The following is a 24,718-nucleotide window of genomic DNA, read 5'->3' as shown; positions in this document are numbered from 1 at the left end:
CATGGGGGGAAAGGGGGACATGGCAACACCCGCCAATCCAATTCATGACCGTATGTGGGGTAGTTAAGGCCAGAAATCTTTCTTCAATTGTAACTGGAGTAAAATATCTAGTAAGGCTCCTAGATGAATCGGGTGTCTCTTACTCCAACACACCCCATTATCAAGACTGGTGTGCACAATGCCAGTCTTCATGAAACAGGGCCAAAGTATATTAGAAAGTGGCTAATATTTTGATTATGCAGTCATTAGGTAATGTGCTGGGCTGGTGGTGTCACATCTAACAACTGCCAAACACGACAGGTGCACAATAACGGACGCTTGTGCTCGTGAGCCAGGAGATATCAGTGACCGTCACCGGCCCTGCTCATCACCTGATATATAATCCATAAGTGACCATCACCGGCCCTGCCCACCACCTGATACATACTCCATATGTGACCGTCACCGGCCCTGCCCACCACCTGATACATACTCCATATGTGACCGTCACCGGCCCTGCTCACCACCTGATACATAATCCATATGTGACCGTCATCGGCCCTGCTCACCACCTGATACATAATCCATACGTGACCGTCACCGGCCCTGCCCACCACCTGATACATACTCCATATGTGACCGTCACCGGCCTCCCTCACCAACTTATACAGAACACATGAGAGCACGGGGCTGGATCACCCTTTTGTTTCACAAAGACAACCACGGTTTAAACAGAAATTGGCCAAATAAACATTCGATCGTTGCTCTATAACCACTAGAGATCTGCCATTATTGTTGGGGGAACCTACATCCAACAATAGTTTAGCAAGCAAAACGTATCCAACCTTTGCATGACTGTGTAATCCTCACAGCTACATTTATAGAGAACCTTATTGCTCTTGAATTATTTCCACTGCTCCCCTGAGTGTGCCATTTTTTTAATTTTAAATCCACCACACAGTTCTCGAGATATGGGCCTTTTTATTTAGTGCAAATTTTTGTGGACTTTCCAACATGTCATGACTCTGGATCCTCTGGGGCGTGTCTTTAGGCTGCTCTGTATTATTACCCTGTGAGACACACATCCCCTTGGTAGAGACCACAAAAATGTCTACCAAATAAAAAAGGGTGCATATCTATAGAACCATGTAGCAAAATTAAGAGAAAAAACAAACAATACTCTGGGGAGCAGCGAGAATAAAATAAGAGCAATAAGATCCACTTTTGACCTGGTGATTGGTCCTCTTTTGAGGGGTATTGCCATACCAGACCTTCATGGCATAACTATGGGATATCCCAAAACTGCCTAAAAACTGAGCCCCATCCTACGCCACTGTAAATTAAGAGCCAGTGGCACATTTGCAGCCTTCCATTCACTTCCAGCCACTCAATTTTGGAACCCCCCACGGAAGTGAATGGCGAGAGCCCCATGCCCACCTTGCTCATTTACAGCGGCAGAAAATGGGACCCCCATTCTAGATGCAGGTCCCAGAGGTGGGGCCCGCAATCTGAAAGACTTGTTAGATATGCCATAAAAGTATGCCCAGCAAACACGGGTTTAATTAGTGTGACCATCAACACCAGTGAGGCAGCCCCTTAAAGAGTTGTCCACTCTTGTTATAAAAGTCTGCAGTCACGTTGTAATTGGAGACTCCCGAATCCTCAGTGTGCCCACCGCATGCTGTCAGGATTCAGGTAACTAAGTGTGCGGTTTGCATACTCCTGGCCACATTCCGACTAGACATGCACAGTCTCGCTCAACATGAGTGAGGCCCACATGTCAAGTCGGCATGTGACCGCATGTATGCAAATCACATACTTGCAGTCATGTGACCACCTGCTCTGGCCACCGGCAATGGAGTATCCTGACAGCACATTGTCAGCAAAGCATGATGGCAGACTTTCATCTCAAACCTGGAGAAACCTTTAAAGGACAGTTTTAAAGGAGTGTAATAAAAGTTGAATTTTACTCCCATATGAAGGGCATAGATCCCGCCCTCAATGGAAGGTACCGTATGTAGGGCTCTAGGGCATCAAAGAGATCTGACAGTATAACTCGGATCATATATCAGACATTCATTTCTAGCCGTACTGCGTCCGTATGAATTTGGCCTAGAACGACTACATATTGAGTTGTAATCCTCTACGCTTCTACTTTGAGTAATATCAATTTAGAAAATGTTAATTTTTCAGACGACCTCCTCCATTTTACACCTTATGCTCTCAATGTTTTTTTTTACTACATTTGCTACTTGTACAGTCATTCAGTCCAATTGAACAGCTGTTAAAAGGTAACCGGTGCCAAAAGTATACTTAATGATTGCAAAGCCCCCCCTTACCTGACCAACGAAGGCAACGGATCGGGATGTAATAGAACAGTGATGCATTAAAGGGGCAACTGGTAGTGGGGTTTTTTTTCAGCCATTTTTGCAGGCAGCGGAGTTGATTTCAGGCCTGCTAGCAGAAGAACATAGCGTACCCCACTAAAAAAAAACAACTATTAGGCTAAGGGCACACTGCGGTTTCTAAGCCCGTTGCGTACAAGCCCTCACTGGGCTGACATCTGACGGTGGTCTAAGTCAGGTGGGATCATTGCAGCATAGAGTCCTACTGCAAAAATCATACACTGTCTAAAATATCAGGGTGGTCCTCTGCATAGGAAACCACAACTCAATTAAAGGGGTTGTCCTTTAATATTGATCATCTATCCTAAGCATAGGTCATCAGTACAGGCATGCATCCTCACCGATCAGGTGTTCCCGGTACCGAAGGGGCCGGAGGTGCTTAGTTATGGAGCGGAGCTGTACAGCGCCACCAACCTTTTAGTGGCCACAGCCGGGTACTGCACATCCGCTGTGCTACCATAGAGTTAATAGATCTCTGCTTTTCCGCTCTGTAGCCGGCATCGGGAACAGCTGATCGTTGAGGCTACCTGGCGTCACACAACACAAGAACCGGACAACCCCTTTAACCAGTCTCTGGATGCAGATCAGACGTAAAAAAAAAAAAAAAAGAGAGAGGCCAAACAGCCACAGTTTAAGCTTTGATCTAGTAAATGGTGGCCTATGGGAACGTTAAAGCCAAGTCCAAAGATGCAGAGGACTGAAGTGCCGTCAATTGTGGGAAAACGGCAGTGCAGAAAAAAAGAGAAAAAGTTTGCAAACAGTCTAAACTCCCCATTATGTACACACCAGCATTCCAGGGTCACTTATTTTAGGAAGCCTATTTCTTATCAATAGGTTTTATGAGTGTGGGAGGAAACCCAGCTGGATTGAAACTACAAGGCAGCAGTAATAACCATTGAGCTAACATGTCGCCCACACGGCAGAACTATACGTTCTTCAGCTAGCTGGATGCAGTCAGACATTGAACCTATGTAATATAAAAGGGCTTTACTTGTATTAACAGCACTCTAAATAATCAGACTATTCCGCACCGACGCTGATACTCTAGGAGTAACCATAACTTAAAATTGCTAAGCAAGGAAATCAATTTATCTCATAGGAAGTAATGTTACATAATTACACAACAAGACTGTGCTCCCTATAAATGTAGCTGTACATTGTAGAAATATGGAACCTATCGGTTCTTGGCTCAGCGCATCTCGATATGAGTGGCACTAAATGACCAGTGCAATACTCTGTCGGGAGATGTTTATGCTATATGTGGCCACCCAGTGGGCGTAATGTGAACTGCAGCCTGCTAGAAGGTCACGATTAACCTATTTTACTTTTAATGCTAGGAATTGAAGTCTTTTGGAAGTTTGCGGATAGGCAAAGGTGGACACGTCGGGGGTTACCAATGGTCTTCAAGATTGATTTCATACATTCGTTAAAACGAATATGTCACCAGATTTCACAACAAAAGCTGCATTAGTTATTTAGCAGACCTCTTAGCCCCGATGAGGCAAAAGTACTTCCTTTGAAAATCCATGTCCTATTAGTTGTTTATTAAAATTTAAGATTTTTGATAGTCACTGTCAAATCTGTTTCTCGATAGTCTTCATTGGGGGACATAGAGGACCATGGGATAGTCTGCTGCCACCTGGAGGCTGACACTATTATTACATTCTATATGAAAATTGGCTCCTCCCCAGCAGATAATACCTCGCCTGCCAGCCTCAGGCTTCCTGTTTTTGGAAGTGTCAGTTGGAGGCAAGGTCTGTCTCGGACCGGTCTTAGTCACTAAATTAGGCATTAACCATTACTCTTTTGTGTTTTTCAGGTGGATCGGGTTCATGGTGACAAGGTGTAATTGTGAGTTCTGTTTCAGCCAGGCAGTGATGGAGAGTACAGGCTCTAATTGTGCAGGATGTATCCTCTCGCATCAGTATGGCCGGACCAGAGTACCTAGACGGTCATTGTCAATCTCTAGCCACGCAGCCAGAGATAACTGCAGCTTGTACTGAGCAGTGGCAGCTTCCCGGTATGCCTCCTCCCAACTGGAGATCTATCAATCAGGCTAGGTGGGAGAAGATTGAAACACTTTTCAAGATCTCTTAGCCCTGATGAAGCTAGTTGTATTTACATTACAAATCTAGTAGATCTATTTACTTTGAAACACTGTGTCAGATCCAGCCATCTCGGCAGCAGAGTGGAGGGACACAGAGGAGCTGACAATCAAGCCAGGTGAGCGGAGGTTGACATTTACATAGGATTATATAGCCATGCTGAAATAGATCAAAGTAAGTACATTGGCTTCATCAGGTCTAACATAAATGAAATAATGTATGCAGTTTGTATTTAAGTGATCGATTCAGGTCAATGTAGTAGAAAAATAGTGAGGCCCAGTTTTACATCAGTAATGTAAGTGTTAAAAGTAGACCATGGGTGCCCATAGAAGTCAGAGCCTGGTTGAGTAGAACTGTGAAAGGCTGGCAATATCGATGGTAAGGTGCATCAAATGAATGCAGACTAATTCTATGTATTACCAAGGCAACCTAAAATGGAGTATGCCAAAAAAGACAAAAAAAAACAACCCAGAATTGGTTTTGTGGAATTAGACCGTGGTCCGTAAACTGTAAATGGAGGTCTAGCTCTAATAAGGAGACCTCCGTTTATCCAATTGTCAGTGTGTAAATCTACATGTTCTTCCATCAGAATCAGAATGAGAACTTGATAGAAAAAAGGTAAAAAATGTTTGACTTTAGAAAAATCCAATCTAAAGACGGCGGCCTATTATGCTGGAAAATATTCGAGAACGCCGGCTGACTGCCCTGCAGGTTCCGATCCGTCATTCCCTTCTCATTCATCTCTGAAGGGGAACATGCAGATGAGAGGAGATCCTTCCATGTATATTAAAATATATTCATTTATGCACCGCTGAAAAGTTACCAATGTATGAAAGACGTGAGCCTCAAAAATGGTCACCAGCTAGAAAACTCAAAGTGAGTCAAATTCCTCATTTTAATGCCTTCCCCCAGAAAAAGTGGTCGGGGTATAATATTTTTACACTAATCAACCTTGTATATCTGTATGACCCGGGAACACTTTTAGACAAGCGCATTACCAATAATAGTAAAAAAATGATTTACCTGCGAGATTATTCAGATTTTCCTGGTTACCATTAACGGATGACACTTCTGCAGGACTCGGACATTCCTTCACGGGACAGATGATGAACCACCTCTTTCCCGTATGCAAAACTGAAGGAAAGAAAAAGATGATCATTTCCAGATTGTCCATTTCAGACACCTCTAAGGCAAAAAAATAAAATAAAAAACTGCTGTAAACGTCATACCGTTCTGCTGATATACTGGTGTTTTTGCAGGATTGAGTGGATTTTCCTTGGAGGGAAAAAAGGGTAAATACATTAAAAAGTGTCCACTAGACTTAAAAACAGAACCAAATAAAAATCTGCCCAGACAGACATGGTCCCCGATTCATCAAGATTGCCTTTTTTCATGCCTGTCTTGATGAAACGTAACACGTGCTAAACTAAGAGGCCAGCGCCTCTTAATAAATTTGGTGCACCACCGCAATAAACACTATAAATAACACAACTTTCTTTTTTGGGGGGAGTAAATTAAGATGAATTTGTCGCCTGTGCCACCTCTGGCTGACTTTGACTGGAGTAAAAAGGCCAAAAGTTGCACATTTTTTGAGCAAGCACGAATTACGCAAAGTTTTAAACCATTTCAAACTATTTTATTTCCTAATACTGTTGAGAACTGATGAATCTTGTCCATTTTAAAATACCTCTTCTTCAGGTCTATTCTACTTTTAAGTCTATTCTATTGTTGTTTATTTTTTGGGGTTACACAGCACTCTTCTTTACCATATCTGGGGTGAAAGGTGCCGTTGACATTGCGTAGACGGTCTCTTCAGGTCTTGTACAACCATCCGATTCTACGTTGTAAGGACGGGGGTCACACAAGCATATATTCTACCCCTCTGAGACAATCGGGCCGATTATGCAAAACGCTCTGACCAGAGTGTAATCCGATTCCCTTGAATGAGAAGATTTAGAAAAAAATGTCTCAATCTTCTCCATTCTGTCAGACCGATGACATCAGACTACACTCCGATGCCATCCGAGAACTGGCCGATGTTTTCCATTGACTGACTGATTTGCATTGTCGAGTGCGATCCAAAGATCACATCAAACTCGGGCATGTTGTTCAAGGGAAAAAATATAAAAAATTGGACATTTGCACAGTCACGTAGACCAACATTGGTCCGAGGGCAATACGATGTTTTGTCGGACCACACTAGGACTGAAAATACGTCTAATTAATATGACCTGCTGGACGTGAACCGAGGCCACCGAGGCAATGTCAGCAACATCTCTCACCTCCCATAGTGGGCATGAGAGGTGTTGAATAATCCTTTGTGCTGCCCTTACACGCGGGGAAGCGGTTATCCAACAGCCATGTTCCAGAGGAGGCATATTTGACCAACAAATAGGGTGGTAGTTGATACTAGAAAACTTTTGCTGCATGTTAAGTTTCCCATACACAACTTTTGCATAAAGCGTAAGGCCATTGTTACCAACAGTCCCGAATTTGTTAGAACTGTCCAGTTCTTCAAAAGCAATCCTGGCAATCTTAGGGCTTCCCTAGTCTAAAATGTGGGCTACCTTCACAGATGGCCTCGAGATCAGAATTCAATCTTTGGTTTCTGGTACGGCATGACCCGCTGTAAAGGGGCCTCCCCTACAAAAGACTCTTATGTCAGGCCAACAGGTCTAGGTTATCACACCCAAATTTCCAAATACTGGGTGGCCTCCGTTTCTCGTTTTCAGTTTTGATGTGGCCAAAACTTCTTGTTCAATCTCCACTGAATGAATGGGAGCAGTAGAAGCCAATTAGTGTTTTCATTAGAACATCAACAGTTTTATACATTTGTTTCCTATCATCATCCAAGCATAAAAGTGCCTGGCAGCAATTGTTCTGCAATTCATTGTTTTTATACACGCACCAAGCTTGGCAGGTTTACAACACATCAAATGGCACCAACATATAATCCTGTAAAAAAGCTTATATGTCTAATAAAATAAGAAAAATCTGTAGTGGACATTTAGGAAGACCATGAGAATTATGCATTGCACATCCTTGTTCCTTTGTGGCCAGACTTCCAATAAATTACTTTGCAATAAATCTGTAATTTAAGCGGCTGAGAGCGGCAGGTGCTGACAGCCGGGGGTGGACAGCAGTCAATTTCTTCCCAGGGATAGCGGTCATGTCACAGACATGTTTCTACTAATCCATGACTGAATGCACCAAACAAAAAACAAAAAAAAAGTGCACTGTACCTCCCTCATTTCCACCCTGAAGGAGTCTGTTTGCTGAGGACTTGCCCCTTGATCGGAGCTTCTCTCCCCTTCTGCATCCTCGCTCAGCATGTCCTCCGCCTTGTCGATCACATCCTTCATCTGCTCAATGAAAATCTCTTTCTCGGACTGCAGTATGAATTCATTTTCCACCTGGAAACATACGGAAATATTAATGCAGAAGGCAGCGCTGTTAGAATAGAAAGCCATAGTTACAAAGCTTAGAAATCTGAAGGAAAGAGATAACACAAAATACTGCGATCCTACAACACTACATGTGCTAAAATGTCTATTATCTGTGCACCCCATCAGGAACATCCGCTGGCAAAATGGAAAGACTACAGCACATTGTATCTCCTAAAAACAATGCGGCAGGTTAAGTTTACAGCTCAGTCGTGGATAAAGAACGAACAAATAGAAAAAGCAAAAAGTAACGGTTGTCAAAATTATGATGTGGGCACTGAGGTGTGCAAAAAAGATGCAGACACTTCTCTACGGTGGTCCACAGGTGTCCATTTCTGGTCCTCTGCTGGATCACTTTCCCTAGAAGATCAAGCTTCTCAAATAAAAAAAAAAGATGATCCCTTCTCCCCAATGCAATAAACACTTCTTGGTCACGCATGTATATTTATGGCCGTTAGCCCATCAACCTTATTTGTCCCATTAATCCCCCCATCCAATACACATGTACATTTGGGTTAGCGAGCAGTCAGAGGGCCGTATAAATCGGAACGAGATTGGAACGCAGTGCCACCTGGATACAAATGTATGAAGCCGTCACGCTCCGGTCCAGAGAGCCGCTTGGCCAGTCCACGCACTGCGTTCTGACCAGGTTTTATCTACGGCGGCATTTATAGATTCGGCAGAAATATAGTTGTTGTATTAAAAATAGTGAATTTAAAAGATCTTCACACCCACTCAGTTATAAGGTCATAGTCAAAATGTATTCCATTCCCCTTTAGTTTGCAAAACTAGATCCTACCAGCATTAATTAGCGCCACTCATCCATGAGTCAAGCAATTAAGACAGTGATCGATTTTGGTTGTCACTTGCACAGGAGACCGAGAAGGTCAACTTATTGGGATGTAAGGCCACATTGCTGAAGGCACGACACAAATGTTAATAGCACCGTATATTAAACTTGTAAAAAGTGCAACTAAACTAACTTTTTTAAATATTTTTTTTCTCTCCTAAAAGCAGTGCTCACTCAAACCACAGGTCAGAAACACTAAGCTGATATATATATACAGTTAGGTCCATATATATTTGGACAGAGACAACATTTTTCTAATTTTGGTTATAGACATTACCACAATTAATTTTAAACAAAAGAAATCAGATGCAGTTGAAGGTCAGATTTTCAGCTTTCATTTGAGGGTATCCACATTAAAATTGGATGAAGGGTTTAAGAGTTTCAGCTCCTTAACATGTGCCACTCTGTTTTTAAAGGGACCAAAAGTAATTGGACAGATTCAAATAGTTTTAAATAAAATGTTCATTTCTAGTACTTGGTTGAAAACCCTTTGTTGGCAATGACTGCCTGAAGTCTTGAACTCATGGACATCACCAGACGCTGTGTTTCCTCCTTTTTGATGCTTTGCCAGGTCTTCACTGCGGTGGTTTTCAGTTGCTGTTTGTTTGTGGGCCTTTCTGTCTGTAGTTTAGTCTTTAACAAGTGAAATGCATGCTCAATTGGGTTGAGATCAGGTGACCGACTTGGCCATTCTAGAATATTCCACTTCTTTGCTTTAATAAACTCCTGGGTTGCTTTGGCTTTATGTTTTGGGTCATAGTCCATCTGTAGTATGAAACGACGACCAATCAGTTTGGCTGCATTTGGCTGGATCTGAGCACACAGTATGTCTCTGAATACCTCAGAATTCATTTGGCTGCTTCTGTCCTGTGTCCCATCATCAATAAACACTAGTGACCCAGTGCCACTGGCAGCCATGCATGCCCAAGTCATCACACTGCCTCCACCGTGTTTTACAGATGATGTGGTATGCTTTGGATCATGAGCTGTACCACGCCTTCGCCATACTTTTCTCTTTCCATCATTCTGGTAGAGGTTGATCTTGGTTTCATCTGTCCAAAGAATGTTCTTCCAGAACTGTGCTGGCTTTTTAGATGTTTTTTTAGCAAAGTCCAGTCTAGCCTTTTTATTCTTGATACCAGAGAAGTTTGGTCAGGAATGAAATTACTGACTGGGCTTAAGCTGAGGCCTGAAAATGATCGAGGAACAATGGACAAGGCTAATGAGATGAATCAGTATTTCAACAGATTTAGCAGTACATGTGTAATACCAACTGATAGTGGATGGGAACTGGGTGCAAATTCTGCAACATCGATATTGAAGGATGAGCAGACTAATTTTAGAGTATCCGAAAATGATGTGAGGAGGCAGTTTAAGTCACTTAACATTGGTAAAGCTGCAGGACCTGATGGACTCAGTTCACGTGTCCTTAAAGTTTGTGCAGACCAGCTGTGTACTGTCTTTACACGCCTATTTAATGGAAGTCTACAAACACAGAGGGTACCAGTGTTATGGAAAACTTCCTGTCTGGTGCCGGTACCCAAGACGACTTCTCCTGCAACCCTAAATGACTATCGTCCTGTAGCCTTAACATCTCACGCTATGAAGGCCTTGGAAAGATTAGTGCTTGCTCACTTAAGACCGAGGGTTAACGCTTTTATCGATCCCCTTCAGTTTGCCTACCGACATAGATTGGGGGTGGATGATGCTATCCTTTCTCTGTTACATAGGGTACATTCATTTCTGGAGATTGACGGAACCACGGTGCGAGCGATGTTCTTCGATTTCTCGAGTGCATTTAACTCCCTGCAGCCACTTTTACTACACAAAAAGATGACTGATATGAAGGTTGAGGAGGGGATGAGAAATTGGATAACTGACTACCTATCAGATCGGCCACAGTTTGTACAGATGGGAGCAGTGGTGTCAAGCAGATTATTGAGCAGTGTAGGTGCCCCCCAGGGAACGGTGCTTGCGCCCTTTCTATTCACACTGTATACTTCAGACTTTCAGTATAAATCTGAACTTTGCCACCTTCAAAAATTTTCGGATGACTCTGTGGTTGTGGGTTGCATTAGGGGAGATCAGGGGGATGAGGAATATAGAAGGGTGGTGTCGAATTTCGTGGATTGGTGCAATGGTAACTATCTACAACTAAATGTTAAGAAAACCAAGGAGTTGGTGGCCAACTATAGCAGGATTAAGTTGGAATGCTTACCGATCACTATTGCTGGTCAGGAGGTCGAGCAGGTGGAGAGTTACAAATATTTGGGGGTCCATTTGGATAGCAAACTGGACTGGAGATGCCACTCAGAGTTTGTCTACAAGAAGGGGATGAGCAGATTGTATTTCCTAAGGAAACTGAGGTCTTTTAGTGTGTGTAGCAAAATGTTAGAAATGTTCTACCAATCTGTGGTGGCAAGTGCCATCTTTTTTGCAATCACGTGCTGGGGTAGTAGTGTGCGGGCCTCTGATGCTAATAAGCTGAATAAGATTATTAAGAAGGCAAGTTCTGCTGTCGGCTGTAATCTGGACTCTTTTGGGGAGGTAGTGGAGAGAAGAACTCTGAAAAAGTGTGTGGCAATTATGAACAATAATGCACATCCATTATATGAGCTATTCATGAGACAGAAGAGCACCTTCAGTAACCGGCTTATACTTCTGAGGTGTAAGAAGGAAAAATATAGGAAATCGTTTGTGCCAACTTCCATGGGAATGTACAACAATAACATTAGGGTTAAACCACCAAGGTGAATGTCTACTTATTTCTCTACATTTCAGTTCACTCGTTGTGTATGTCCTATTCTAATGTATAATGTATAATGTTCTTCTGTCAACTCCACTGTCATGTCAACTATGTAATTCCTTTATGATTTTTATGATTTAAGTCGTGCTGCTGTGATACCATAATTTCCCACGGGATCAATAAAGTGTATCGTATCGTATCGTATCGTATGCTTATGAGTGGCTTGCACCGTGCAGTGAACCCTCTGTATTTTCTTTCATGCAGTCTTCTGTTTATGGTAGATTTGGATATTGATACGCCGACCTCCTGGAGAGTGTTGGTCACTTGGTTGGCTGTTGTGAAGGGGTTTCTCTTCACCATGGAGATTATTCTGCGATCATCCCCCACTGTTGTCTTCCGTGGGCACCCAGGTCTTTTTGCATTTATCAATACACCAGTGCTTTCTTTCTTTCTCAGGATGCACCAAACTGTAGATTTTGCCACTCCTAATATTGTAGCAATTTCTCGGATGATTTTGTTTCTATTTCTGCAGCTTAAGGATGGCTTGTTTCACCTGCATGGAGAGCTCCTTTGACCGCATGTTTACTTCACAGCAAAACCTTCCAAATGCAAGCACCACACCTCAAATCAACTCCAGGCACTTTATCTGCTTAATTGAGAATGACATAACGAAGGGATTGCTCACACGTGTCCATGAAATAGCCTTGGAGTCAATTGTCCAATTACTTTTGGTCCCTTTAAAAGCAAGGTGGCACATGTTAAGGAGCTGAAACTCCTAAACCCTTCATCCAATTTTAATGTGGATACCCTCAAATGAAAGCTGAAAGTCCGAACTTCAACTACATCTGAATTGTTTTGTTTAAAATTCATTGTGGTAATGTCTATAACCAAAATTAGAAAAATGTTGTCTCTGTCCAAATATATATGGACCTAACTGTATGAGTGAGCAGGTAATGGTGTACAGGTATAACAGAAGTCTACAATCTACTATTCTATTCTATACCGGTCTACACAGCCTGCCATTCTATACCGGTCTACACAGCCTGCCATTCTATACCAGTCTACACAGCCTGCCATTTTATACCGGTCTACACAGCCTGCCATTCTATACCGGTCTGCACAGCCCGCCATTCTATACCGGTCTACACAGCCCGCCATTCTATATCGGTCTACACAGCCTGCCATTCTATACCGGTCTACACAGCCTGCCATTCTATACCTGTCTACACAGCCTGCCATTCTATACCGGTCTACACAGCCTGCCATTCTATACCGGTCTACACAGCCTGCCATTCTATACCGGTCTACACAGCCTGCCATTCTATACCGGTCTACACAGCCTGCCATTCTATACCGGTCTACACAGCCTGCCATTCTATACCGGTCTACACAGCCTGCCATTCTATACCGGTCTACACAGCCTGCCATTCTATACCTGTCTACACAGCCTGCCATTCTATACCGGTCTACACAGCCTGCCATTCTATACCGGTCTACACAGCCTGCTATTCTATACTGGTGTGAAGGAGAAAATGGCTAATGAAATCAATTATTAAACCTTATATAAGTCAGTTCAGATATGGTGTAGCAAGATGGCGATTGCGTCTTTGAAGATGTCTTGGAGATCTTTGAAACGGTCTTGGAAGGAATCTTTGGAATGCAGGAGTGAAGATACTGGAATACACCATATTTGAAAATGAAGCTTGGAATGAACCAATCAGAGTGACCCTAACCATTCAGAGGTTGTGCGACCTCCCCCATTACCTGTTTTAAGTATCATCCTTTGTTCAGAATAAAGCAGTTGGGGAACAACTTTCGCTGAGAGAGGCTGTGTGTATCGTCTTTGTGTATGTAATGCATTCTTGGCCTCTAAGCTAGCACTCAGCTTATATTTGGTCAGGTACAAGCAATCATATTGATCTCACTTTAAGAGATCACCCTCACACTGGTCTACACAGCCTGCCATTCTATACCGTCTACACAGCCTGCTATTCTATACCGGTCTACACAGCCTGCTATTCTAACTTTTTTTAAATATTTTTTTGCTCCCCTAAAAGCATTGATCACTCAAACCACAGGTCAGAAACACTCAGCTGATATATATGAGTGAGCAGGTAATGGTGTACAGGTATAACAGAAGTCTACAGTCCACTATTCTATTCTATACCGGTCTACACAGCCTGCCATTCTATACAGGTCTACACAGCATGCTATTTTATACCGGTCTACACAGCCTGCTATTCTAGATCGGTCTACACAGTATGCTATTCTATATCGGTCTACACAGTCTGCTATTCTACACCGGTCTACACAGTCTGCTATTCTACACCGGTCTACACAGTCTGCTATTCTATACCGGTCTACAGGTATAGCACTTTTTATCTGATGAGCCAAGCATTTCTAACCCCCACCCACCAAAAGATTTGTTAAACGTTTAGCTACAACTTCAATTTTGGTTAGGAATTGTGGTTCTATGCAACCACTTGGAAATGGTTCGGGTCCAAGCTGATCCGGTCACAAGAACCGCCATTGTCCTGACCCTGGAGGCAGAGCTACCACGCACACAGGGAAACCATTCCAATCTCTTGGAGCATTGCATTCTGGAGTAGAAGGATGTGTGGGGATGCCGGACACTATCACCCACAGATTTCATAGAATCATAGAATGTTAGTGTTGGAAGGGACCTCCTGAGTCATCGTGTCCATCCCCCTGCTCAATGCAGGATTCACTAAACCATCTCAGACAGATGTCTGTCCAGCCTCTGTTTGAAGACTTTCATTGAAGGAGAACTCTCGTGGCAGCCTGTTCCATTCATTGATCACCCTCGCTGTCAAAAAGTTTTTTCTAATATCTTATCTGTATCTTCATCCTTTCATCTTCATTCCATTGGTCCTCGTGTTTACATTTGCAAATGAGAAAAAGGATAATCCCTCTACACTGTGACATCCCTTATCCCAGATATCTGTAGACAACTATTAAGTCTCCTCTTAGCCTTCTTTTTTGCAAGCTAAACATTCCCAGATCCTTTAACTGTTCCTTGTAGGACATACTTTGCAGTCTGCTCACCACCCTGATAGATCTTCTCTGAACTTCCTCCAGTTTTTCAATGTCTTTTTAAAATGTGATGCCCAGAACTGGACTCAGCGTGACCAAGGAGGAGTAGATGGGGATAATTACTTCACGTGATCTAGACTCTTTGCTTCTCTTAATACATCCTAGAACTGTGTTTGCCTTTTTTGATGCGGCGTCACGCTGTTGATTCATGTGCAGTATGTGATCTATTAGTATACCCAAGTCTTTTTCACATGTGCGGTTGCTTAGTTCTATTCCTGCCATTCTATAGATGTAATATTTCACTGCCTGGGGAACATGGGACGCTGTGTTCCCTGGTTGCCAGGTAACACAGGATGCTGCTGCTGTGTCTTGTACTAGGCAGTGGTGGGATTGTGCCCATTCTGCTGTGCAAGTTAGCAGGGAGTGGCTATCTGGGGATGATTGGGAGGTAGTCAACACCTGATCAGTTCCTTCATCATCAGGCGGGCTATTTATTGCAGCTTCTATGTGCTTTGGAGGCGAGTGGTGCTGGCAATATTGTTAGCTATCTTTTCAGGGTTTTCCTTAGGGTTCTTCTCCTGGTATCTTTGTGCTACACTCCCAGGGGTTCTTACAGACGTACCCACCTAGTTCTTGGTTAGGCACCAGACGCAGCTGGGAGGCGACAGTGGGCCTGGGAAGGGCTCTGACAAATACCCCTTCCATCTCTGGGAGCTGGGTGAAGAGTATTCCCTGCCCTCAAGGGCTCGTCTAGCTGGGCAGTTTCCCCAAGGGAGTCTGTGGCTGCGCCTTTGCTAGTTTGGTGCCAGTCTTGCTGAGTCTCTCTGCGTAGCGCATAACAATTTTTTAAACTTTTAGCCATAATATAACCATTGCAATATCCCCAATTAGATTTACCATGTATGTAGCAATCTCCTCGGGTGCGTCACCATCCAAGTCAAATTTAAAGGTTACCATTTTATGGTTGTGTGTTTCTAGCTGACATTCTACCATTTTGTCTCCAGTGTTCGACACCTATCAAAAATATCAAGAAAATAGACAAAAATAAAAAACACATGAAAAAAAAGGCATCAATCTACAAAATGTGGGGTTCCATACCTTGGCAATTGTGTGAAAAAGGAAAAAAAAAGTTTACAATTTCCATGAGATTATTGTTTATGTAGTTATTCTAAAATTTAGCAAGATCCTGGAAGTCAATACATTAGTAATGAGAAAGTACAGAAATCCACAAAACCATTTCACACATAACACTCACAATTTACACTCTGTCATACTGGTTATCATCTACTATATAATTGTCTAAGGGTCACTTCCGTCTGTTTGTCTGTCTGTCACGGAAATCCCAAGTCGCTGATTGGTCGTGGCCGTTTTGCCGTGACCAATCAGCGACGGGCACAGTCCGGCGGCGAAATGGCCGCTCCCTGCTCCCCTGCCGTCAGGGCCCGCTCCATGCTCCCCTCCAGTCAGCGCTCACACAGGGTTAATGGCAGCGTTAACGGACCACGTTATGCTGTGGTGTAACGCACTCCGTTAATGCTATTAACCCTGTGTGACCAACTTTTTACTATTGATGCTGCCTATGCAGCATCAATAGTAAAAAGATCTAATGTTAAAAATAATAAAAAATCATTATATACTCACCTTCCGTCAGCCCCCCGGATCCAACACAAGCCTTTCCCGCTCCTCGCGACGCTCCAGTGACCGGTCCATGCATTGCAGTCTCGCGAGATGATGACGTAGCGGTCTTGTGAGACGCTACATCATCATCTCGTGAGACCGTAATGCACTCTTGGAACCGGAGCATCGGTAAACACCTGGGCTGGTTCCGGGTGGCCGACGGAGGGTGAGTATTATAACTTTTTTATTTTAATTCTTTTTTTTAACAGGGATATGGTGCCCACATTGCTATATACTACGTGGGCTGTGTTAGATACTGAGTGGGCTGTGGTATATATTACGCGGCTGTGGTATATATTACGTGGCTGGGCAATATATTACATCGCTGTGCTCTATACTACGTGGCCTGTGTTATATACTGCATGGGCAGTGTTATAGTGTTATATACTACGTCTCTGTGCTATATACTATGTGGCTGTGCAATATATTACGTGGCTGGGCAATATACTATGTGGCTGGGCAATATACTACGTGGCTGGGCAATATACTACGTGGCTGGGCAATATACTACGTGGCTGGGCAATATACTACGTGGGCTGTGCTATATACTACGTGGGCTGTGTTATACGCTACTTGGCTGTGCTATATTTCTCTGCTGTATCTGTGCATCATGAATCATGGTATGTGTTAAAGAGTGGGGCCTACTGAGACTCTGTCCTGGCTTTACTGATTGGTCACACCCGGCCGCGAACAATCAGCGACAGGTGCAGTTCGCCCGTTAATTGGCGCGGAATTTGAACCACGCTTCGCTAATTGGTCGTGCCCGGCCGGCCGAATCCTGTGTATAAATTGCATTATTCTGAAAACTTCATAAATAAACTACATACATATTCTAGAATACCCGATGCGTTAGAATCGGGCCACCATCTAGTTTCATTATATTGGGCATGGTCTTACATTGAGAATGGTCAGTTTGGGTTTATTGGTCTTTTCCTGCCGGGAGCGAGTGCGAGACGACCTCCGGTGATGTTTCCTTGTTGGTTTTCCATCTTGCTTACCGCTACCATGGATGCCCTCATACCCATCGCTCATTTCTTTACCAGATGCCGCATCAGAACCTATAAAGCTTTAAGAGGAGACATAAAAGGGTGCATGCTTACCTGCACATCCCTCAGCTAAAATTCCAAACAAAATCTAATACATTTAGCATTTCAAGAAGCAGTCCAGTTATTTTTCCCCCCGATGCACCCACCACTTGATTGTCCATCACACTTTGCACTCCGCTTATACATAGTGTACTGAATTCCCTACAGTTGACACCCCGGCTTTGTCAACCTCCATTTTGATTTGCAGATTTCACCTTACATTTTATTCCTCTATGCAGTGCTATAAATCTTATGTTGTATCTGCACAGCACCACATGACTCTCTCGTGCCAGTGCCATCTAGGCCAGCTTTAGTAGCACTGTGAACATCTCTCCCCTCACTTTGTCTTAAATGAGGTAATATATTTTAAGTAAACATTCAGGAGGCTAAACTGATCTGCTGCACTATAATTGTAACATGAGCTGTCTAATCATCATCAGTCATGGTGATAAGAATTTCTGTTCCCAATGTTGGGAACTTCACTGGTATAGTCCATGCAGCCTCATCATACAGGAAATTCTAGACACTGAGATGGTGACCTCTTCAGAGAACGTGAAGCCATGTAATTCAATTACTGAGAAGAAGGAAGCGCTTTTGGGTGGTCCAAAATACAAATTAATATTCATGCTAAATCTTTAATGCCATAATCTAAACTATTTTCAAATATAATTTTCTTAAAAAAATTGATATCCTTCCCCTAACTACACTAACTGCTTTTCTTTTTTTTTTTTCCCCTACTTTCTTTTTTATGACGCTTCTTTTGAGAATCCCAGTGCATGCAAGTGAAGCGTCATCAGGAGATAGAGGCAGAGGTCACTTCTGCAGGCTCTGCAACCTCTCTGAAACAAGGAATAAACTTCATTTCACTGGCTAGTCTCTGCGTGATGTGCACAATAACAGTGCGCTCTCTCGCTGGCTCAGAGCAGATGTAACGAGCCGGCAGGAGAGTGCACTGTCAACTCATGTTGTCAGAATGCCTGGCGGTGACTAGCGTTGCCCCAACAAGTGACCGTGTGTATAAATCATTTAGCTACTGCCATCTTACTTTGTATGAAAAAGAGACCTTTGATCTCCAATAAAAGTGACCAACTCCCTGGGTTGACACATAGTTCATTTTTTTATTATATTTTTTATTTTTATTTTATTTTTATTATCTTTTTATTTTAGTTTTTTTTAAGCAAGGAGATAATCTAAAAAGCCCTTGTTTATCGTAAGTGAAGGATCAGACACCGACAGAAGAGGGCCAATATATGGGGTCTTTGCAGTCCAATAGCTCAACAGAATGCTATCCATGAAGTATCGTTTCTCCTTGTGGAGATTGACATGCTAGGCATGCCAAGATGAGCAGACTTAAAACCGCAATGCTCCTCTGGGAAATATGCTAATTATGCAAATTGTCTCTTGAGAGGGGAAGAGAACTAGTGCCACCTATTGGACGGTAGTAATCCTACAAGTCAATGTTGATCCTTTAACGAGCCTTGTCACATGACTTAGGATAATAGCCAAACCAGAATATCAATTTGCAGACACTGTGTTTCGGGGTACTGCCCCTCGTCAGTGCAAAGTGGAAATCTGGTTTGGCTGTGCAAGAGGCGTCCAACCGATATCCATGAAGTATCGTTTCTCCTTGCAGATATTAACATGCTAAGCATGCCAAGATGAGGAGACTTAAAGCCGCAATGCTCCTCCGAGAAATATGCTCTCACACAGCCAAACCAGATCTCCACTTTGCACTGACGAGGGGCAATACCCCGAAACACAGTGTCTGCAAATTGAGATTCTGGCTTAAAAGACTTATAATAGCATGACAAAGGACCATGTAGGTCTGAAACATGTTGCCTGGGAGCACAACGAATATTTCTTTTCTGCCTTTTTAATTTTTGTGCTGTTGTGTTCAACCATTTTTTGTGCCTTTTTTTATACTACTGGATCAATAAAGCAATTATTTTAAGAAGATGCCAGTGCCGGCTGTTGTTTGGACTGCTGGTATTACTGGAGTATTTTGCCATGCACCCGGACAGGTGAGCCAATTGCTCCTTTCTCACACTCACTTGTCATAGCTTTGATTTGAGGCGAGAAGATTCTCTTGTAATATCGTATCCTAAAATAATAAAAAAGGGATTCAAAAAAATTATAAAAATTGTGACACTATAAAATAACTAACTTACAATGTAGAAATGAAAAAATAAGCACCTCTTGACTGGGATCTGTGTACTGCCGGATGGCTGAACTCGGATATTCAGCAAAAGTCGCCTCCGTTACGGCACGTGGGTACGATACTTGCGCAAGTGGATCTTGCCCTTGCATAGGAGGTGGAGTCTCATTTGGGAGATGAATAGGTGGCGACACCACCGATGCAACCGGCATCATTGTTATGGGAGTGACCAGGTCCACCGAATACTGCGGAAGACCAATGACCTGGACAACATAGGGGGCACATATTTATATTATGTCACGATACATCCAGAAACACAGCCTGCTAAACTAATATTAGTAGCAGATTTAAGACCGTGAAAAAAGAAATAACATCATAAGATAAAAATACAAAAGTAACGTCTGTAAAAGGAATTACACTAAGTCCATACCTCACTGACCATTTGCACCAATCCCAAAATTAAAACTCCTAAATACAATCATTTGGTAAATTAACAGATCTTTAAAATGATGATGTGTAATGGAAATAAGAAGGATACCAAAACAAAAAAGGTAAAAAAAAAAAAAAAAAGATCACACATGCCAGGTATCAGCATATGTATCTTTTGTAATTAAAAGGGGATGATCCATTTCCTGGCACGCACCTTTCAGTAAAGGGTCTGCCGTGTACAGTATGTAAAGTAGTGGTACATTTTGCATCAGTAATTAGTAAACTTTAGAAGAGGGATTACCGTAATCGGGTCATTCAAGGTCTGGGAAAAAGGGGTTGGGGATTTCGAAGGTCCTCAAAACATAAGAGGCGCTATGGGTGCATAACAGACGATCACACCTCCTCCAAAAAAAAACAAAACTAAAAAATATCCCAAAATACTAACTACCATCACTTCCACCTAAAGTCAATTCCTAAGGTGTATCAGTGTAGAGGACTTCGGGAAAGGTGGATTTTTAATTTCTACCCTGCTTGCCTCTCACACATGTCCAACCTCCCATGGTTTTTAATCACCACCCTTTAGACTATAATTAAGAACTCACAGGGGGTCAAAACGCGTCGGTCATGTGGTTATACATAGCTACGACCTATTTTTTTTTTTACGCGTTAATAAAATTTTGGACTAAACTTGTTGCCCAAATGTTTTACATTGTGTCTAAATTCCATATCCTATGCCACGTGGTAAACCAGTGCCACCAAGGAATGGGAGTTCTAGTGGCCACAAAAAGGCAAAAGCCCCTAAAAAGTGAACACTTCTGGGCTATATGCCTAAATCTGGACTGTGTGAAGGGAAGAAAATAAATGCAACCCAAAAAAAGAAAAAGAAAAAAATTAAATTGCCGGAAAAACAAAAAAAGAGGCAAAAAGTGGTCAGTTGAGACTAGAGACAAAATGAGCCACTCCGATCCATACTGATGCTTGCATCCACATCCCCATGTAATGTAAGCATGTAACACATACGACTGCCATGTTCCAACAACTAAACATGCCAGCATGCCCTTTCTGGAAAAAAAAGGGCATCCTATGTGTATGACACCGTTTTCCTCTGCTGTACTGTGATCTCTCGGACCTTCCGATTGTGTCCTTGCCCATGCCCTTGTATTCGAAAAGAGTTAGGCTTCTTTTATGGTTTCTTTTAGTTGACACTTAACAGAAATGATAGGGATTTTACAAAGTATTACCTGGTTCCCAGCCCCAGATGTAGTCTGATCGGGAGGATGGGTTATGCTCGGATGATGTGACTGAGGAGGAAGTGGATGGGTTTGCTGTGACACGGGCGGAACACTTGGTGAGTGATGAACCGAAGGGACATCACTGTGAATGATCTGTTGAAAAGAAGCCTGGTACGCCTGCGTTTGGGGATTCATTGGCAGCGGATGTGGGATAGGCAATCCAGGCCCACCAGGGGGAACCACAGCTAATAAAGGGACAGGAGCCACCTGTATATTTTGCATAAGATTTGTCTCATAAGGTATCACCAACTGCGGATTGACTATTTGCCCTGTCGGCGGCCCTGCGAGAGTCACAGGAAGGTTGGACATAACCACACCTGGAGGGAAATACTGACAGGGAGCAGGCAGGGGAGTGATACAGACAGCAGGTAAGTCAGAGAGATTGGCAGGGAGGCTCTCGAATCCTGTGAGAGGAGTAACTGCTGGAATGAGAGGATACGGAGGAAGCTGAAAAACAATGCACAAAACAAACACAAAAAAAACAATTATTGCACATAATCCATCATAACATAACTGCAATGAAAACTGTGTGATACATTTATAGCCAAGGCAGGCTCAGCGGATAAATGCTACTTGAAAATGCAAAATTAAATTTACAAAACACAAGCATTAAAAAAATAAAATAAAAAATATGATACCGTATTAAGGAGGTTGTGCACCTCTGGGGTAACTTTTTTCTACTTAAAGGGAATTACTCAAAAGTATTAACCCTCCTAAGTCGTCTATATGGGCATGCAGGTCATAGAAAGAGGACTAAACTGACACTTTGATATCTGTGATCGGATATATTATTCCAGAGAAATCAACTTGTTTTTTTATAAATATGTACAGTGGCTTGCAAAAGTATTAACCCCCTTAGCTTTTTACCTATTTTGTTACATTACAACCTGTGCTTAAATATTTTTGTAATCTGATTTGTATGTGATTCACCAGCACTAAATAGCTTGAGATGGTGAAATGAAGTTGGTTAATTCCATAAGTAACAAATATGGGAGGACACACACTTACTGGAAATGTGCAAGAATGGGAGCAATATATTGATTTGCCTAGACCTATTTAATGGCTATTGAAGGCTTCTATTATAAATTAATATTTAGAATTGAGAGTCCTCAGTGGTTGATACCTTTTAATGGCCAACTGAAAAGATGGTAAAAATTTGCAAGCTTTCGAGACTACTCAGGTCTCTTCATCAGGCATAGGCATGCCTATGCCTGATGAAGAGACCTGTGTAGTCTAGAAAGCTTGCAGTTTGTTACCATCTTTTCAGTTGGCCATTAAAAGGCATCAACCACTGAGGACTCTCAATTCTAAATATTTTTCTATCCACTGGTTAACACGGTACAAAGATATATATCTTTCCTGTATTATAACTTAATAAACTGTACACTGTATGGAGAAAATAAAAAAAAAAAACAACAACAGGGTTTGTGCATCACAAAAGGAGCGGCTTCCGTGCTTCTATATGAAGCAGATAATGTAGTTTGACGTATATATCATGGTAACACTATAGATGGCTGTACCTGGGATGCAGGTACCTGGTGCTGCTGCAATGGTACCGTGGAGATCTGGAGAGGTTTCAGCGGTGCTGGAGAGTGCGGGGGCTGGTACTGTTGGTATGGATGGGAGGTAGGCTGCATTGGACACACCGCCTGCCCCGCTGGAATTTGCTGTATTATGGTTTGGTGTTGAATTGGCTGCCATTAAAAAAATGAAGAAAGTTAGAAAAGATCTTAAATCATTATATAAAATACACTTGATGTTTTGCGAATCGATATTTAGGACCTGGTCCAGCAGCCGGTTCAGTAATCTGCGACCGTCTAACGGGAGTCCTGAGCACCACCTTTACCTGCCGGTGTCCCCGGCTCCTGTTTTGATTGGCGACACCATCGTTGTGGCGTGTTGAACGTGTGACATTGTGCTAGGTTGGCTTAGGAAAAGAAGAGTCACAGATATTGGAAAGTAGGAGGCGAGACCCAGCGGATAAACATTACTGACCTGGACGCTGGACCAATTCGCGCCATCTAGTTATAGCATGCCCTCCAACGCGAGCAAAACACTCTATGTAGCGGTTTTCTAATCTAGCGAGTAGGGAGGACTCTTACTTTTTTTTTTTTTCATTAAAGTCAGAAAATCCTTTTTTGCATTAAGCGGAATTGGTAATGACATGATGCCTTAAGCTGTAAAATAAAGAAAAAATACAGCTTATTTTCTTACCTGGCTGGACAATACCGGAGTGGCAGACCCAAACTGAGCAGGGGTTGGTTGTACAACTGAGTAAGATGTGCTTGGATCTTGGTAATGATGCTGTAGCAGTCCAGAGTGCAATGTAGAGGCGCTAGAAACCCCATGCTAAAAAAGCAAACGGAAATAATTCACAGTGGGATTTACCACTCATATTGCTTTTCATACAGTAGGTGCAAGCAGAATACTAAAAACCATAACGAACGTCGGAATAAAACGGTGAAGAACATCCGTGGTTCCAGGAGCACAAACGTTACCGTCCTTCCTTCTCACATTAGAAGGAACTTTCCAGTTTTGCAGTAGAAGAAACATACTACAATAATCAACAGATCAATTATGGAAACAGGTCGCTTCACTAATGAATACAAATGAGTTTATTCAGAATTTTTTTTTTTACAGAACGGTTCTTAGCCGCAAATATTTCTTTCACGTCAACGTCAAGTAATATTGTCTCCTGTTGGATCTCCGTAACCTTTTCCCGAGTAAGAACATGCGCCCACCATAATACGGTGGTCCGTTCTGATCCTGTCTGTATAGTTAAAAGTGTATTAATGGTATAGCCAATTTCCTTTCAAAGAACGTCCAAAAGAACTACTACCATCTTGTATGTGTATCCCAATCTGCCGGCAGCCAGTTATAGAGCAAGAGGAGGTGAGAAAATTGACATAGGAAAAGTTCAAATGAAAATACGGCACTGACTTTTCCTAGAAACCTATGGTTAGGAGTCCAGTGGGCAGTCCTAATCAGTGCCTGACCGCACAGTTAGATAGCCATTGTTGTATATCACTAATAAGACAGCCCACCGGACTCCTAAGCCTAGAGTGAATAAATCACAAGTTATACTAAATATTCTCCCACAAATCTATACATCAGTCTGGTCATCAACTCCTGCGCTAACATTCGGACAGCAATATCAGACAACATGTAACACAACAGGTTCCCTTTAACAATACAAAATTTACATTATTTGGCAAATCTTTCCATTTAAAAAACATTAAGAAATAGACAGAACGGCACTCTATGATTAGTAGGTTTTCCTCAAAATATTTTTTTTCCTCCTGTTCATTTTCTTGGCCTAAATAGACAAATTGCATTTGTGAATATATTTTCTTGTAGGTGCAACGTTCCAGGGCTTAGACCCTTCATCAGGCAAGAATCGAATAGCTGGATCCATCAGAAGATCATGGTGGTCTCAGTGTGATGGCATAATGGGTAGTGTCACTTAAGTCTCAGACTACACAAAACTGCAAAACTTCG

General features: G+C 42.5%; 1 protein-coding gene across 3 annotated transcripts in view; it reads right to left on the bottom strand.

The window, feature by feature from the left end:
- Positions 1-24,718, bottom strand: part of WNK2 (WNK lysine deficient protein kinase 2) — a 171,206-nt gene that overhangs the window by 44,793 nt on the left and 101,695 nt on the right. For all 3 annotated transcript variants that reach the window (XM_069736745.1, XM_069736747.1, XM_069736748.1), the window contains exons 10-19: positions 23,435-23,569; positions 22,741-22,914; positions 21,170-21,667; positions 19,538-19,762; positions 19,396-19,445; positions 17,157-17,325; positions 15,480-15,596; positions 7,732-7,902; positions 5,719-5,764; positions 5,513-5,623 (exon numbers count right to left, since the gene is read on the bottom strand). In XM_069736745.1, coding sequence (XP_069592846.1) covers positions 5,513-5,623; positions 5,719-5,764; positions 7,732-7,902; positions 15,480-15,596; positions 17,157-17,325; positions 19,396-19,445; positions 19,538-19,762; positions 21,170-21,667; positions 22,741-22,914; positions 23,435-23,569 — 1,696 coding nt within the window. The remainder of the gene's footprint in view (positions 1-5,512; positions 5,624-5,718; positions 5,765-7,731; positions 7,903-15,479; positions 15,597-17,156; positions 17,326-19,395; positions 19,446-19,537; positions 19,763-21,169; positions 21,668-22,740; positions 22,915-23,434; positions 23,570-24,718) is intronic.

Source organism: Ranitomeya imitator, chromosome 8 (assembly GCF_032444005.1).
Source record: "Ranitomeya imitator isolate aRanImi1 chromosome 8, aRanImi1.pri, whole genome shotgun sequence".
Taxonomy (NCBI): Eukaryota; Metazoa; Chordata; class Amphibia; order Anura; family Dendrobatidae; genus Ranitomeya; species Ranitomeya imitator.
The sequence above is the reverse complement of the archived record's forward strand: the minus strand, read 5'-3'. Positions and strand labels throughout refer to the sequence as shown.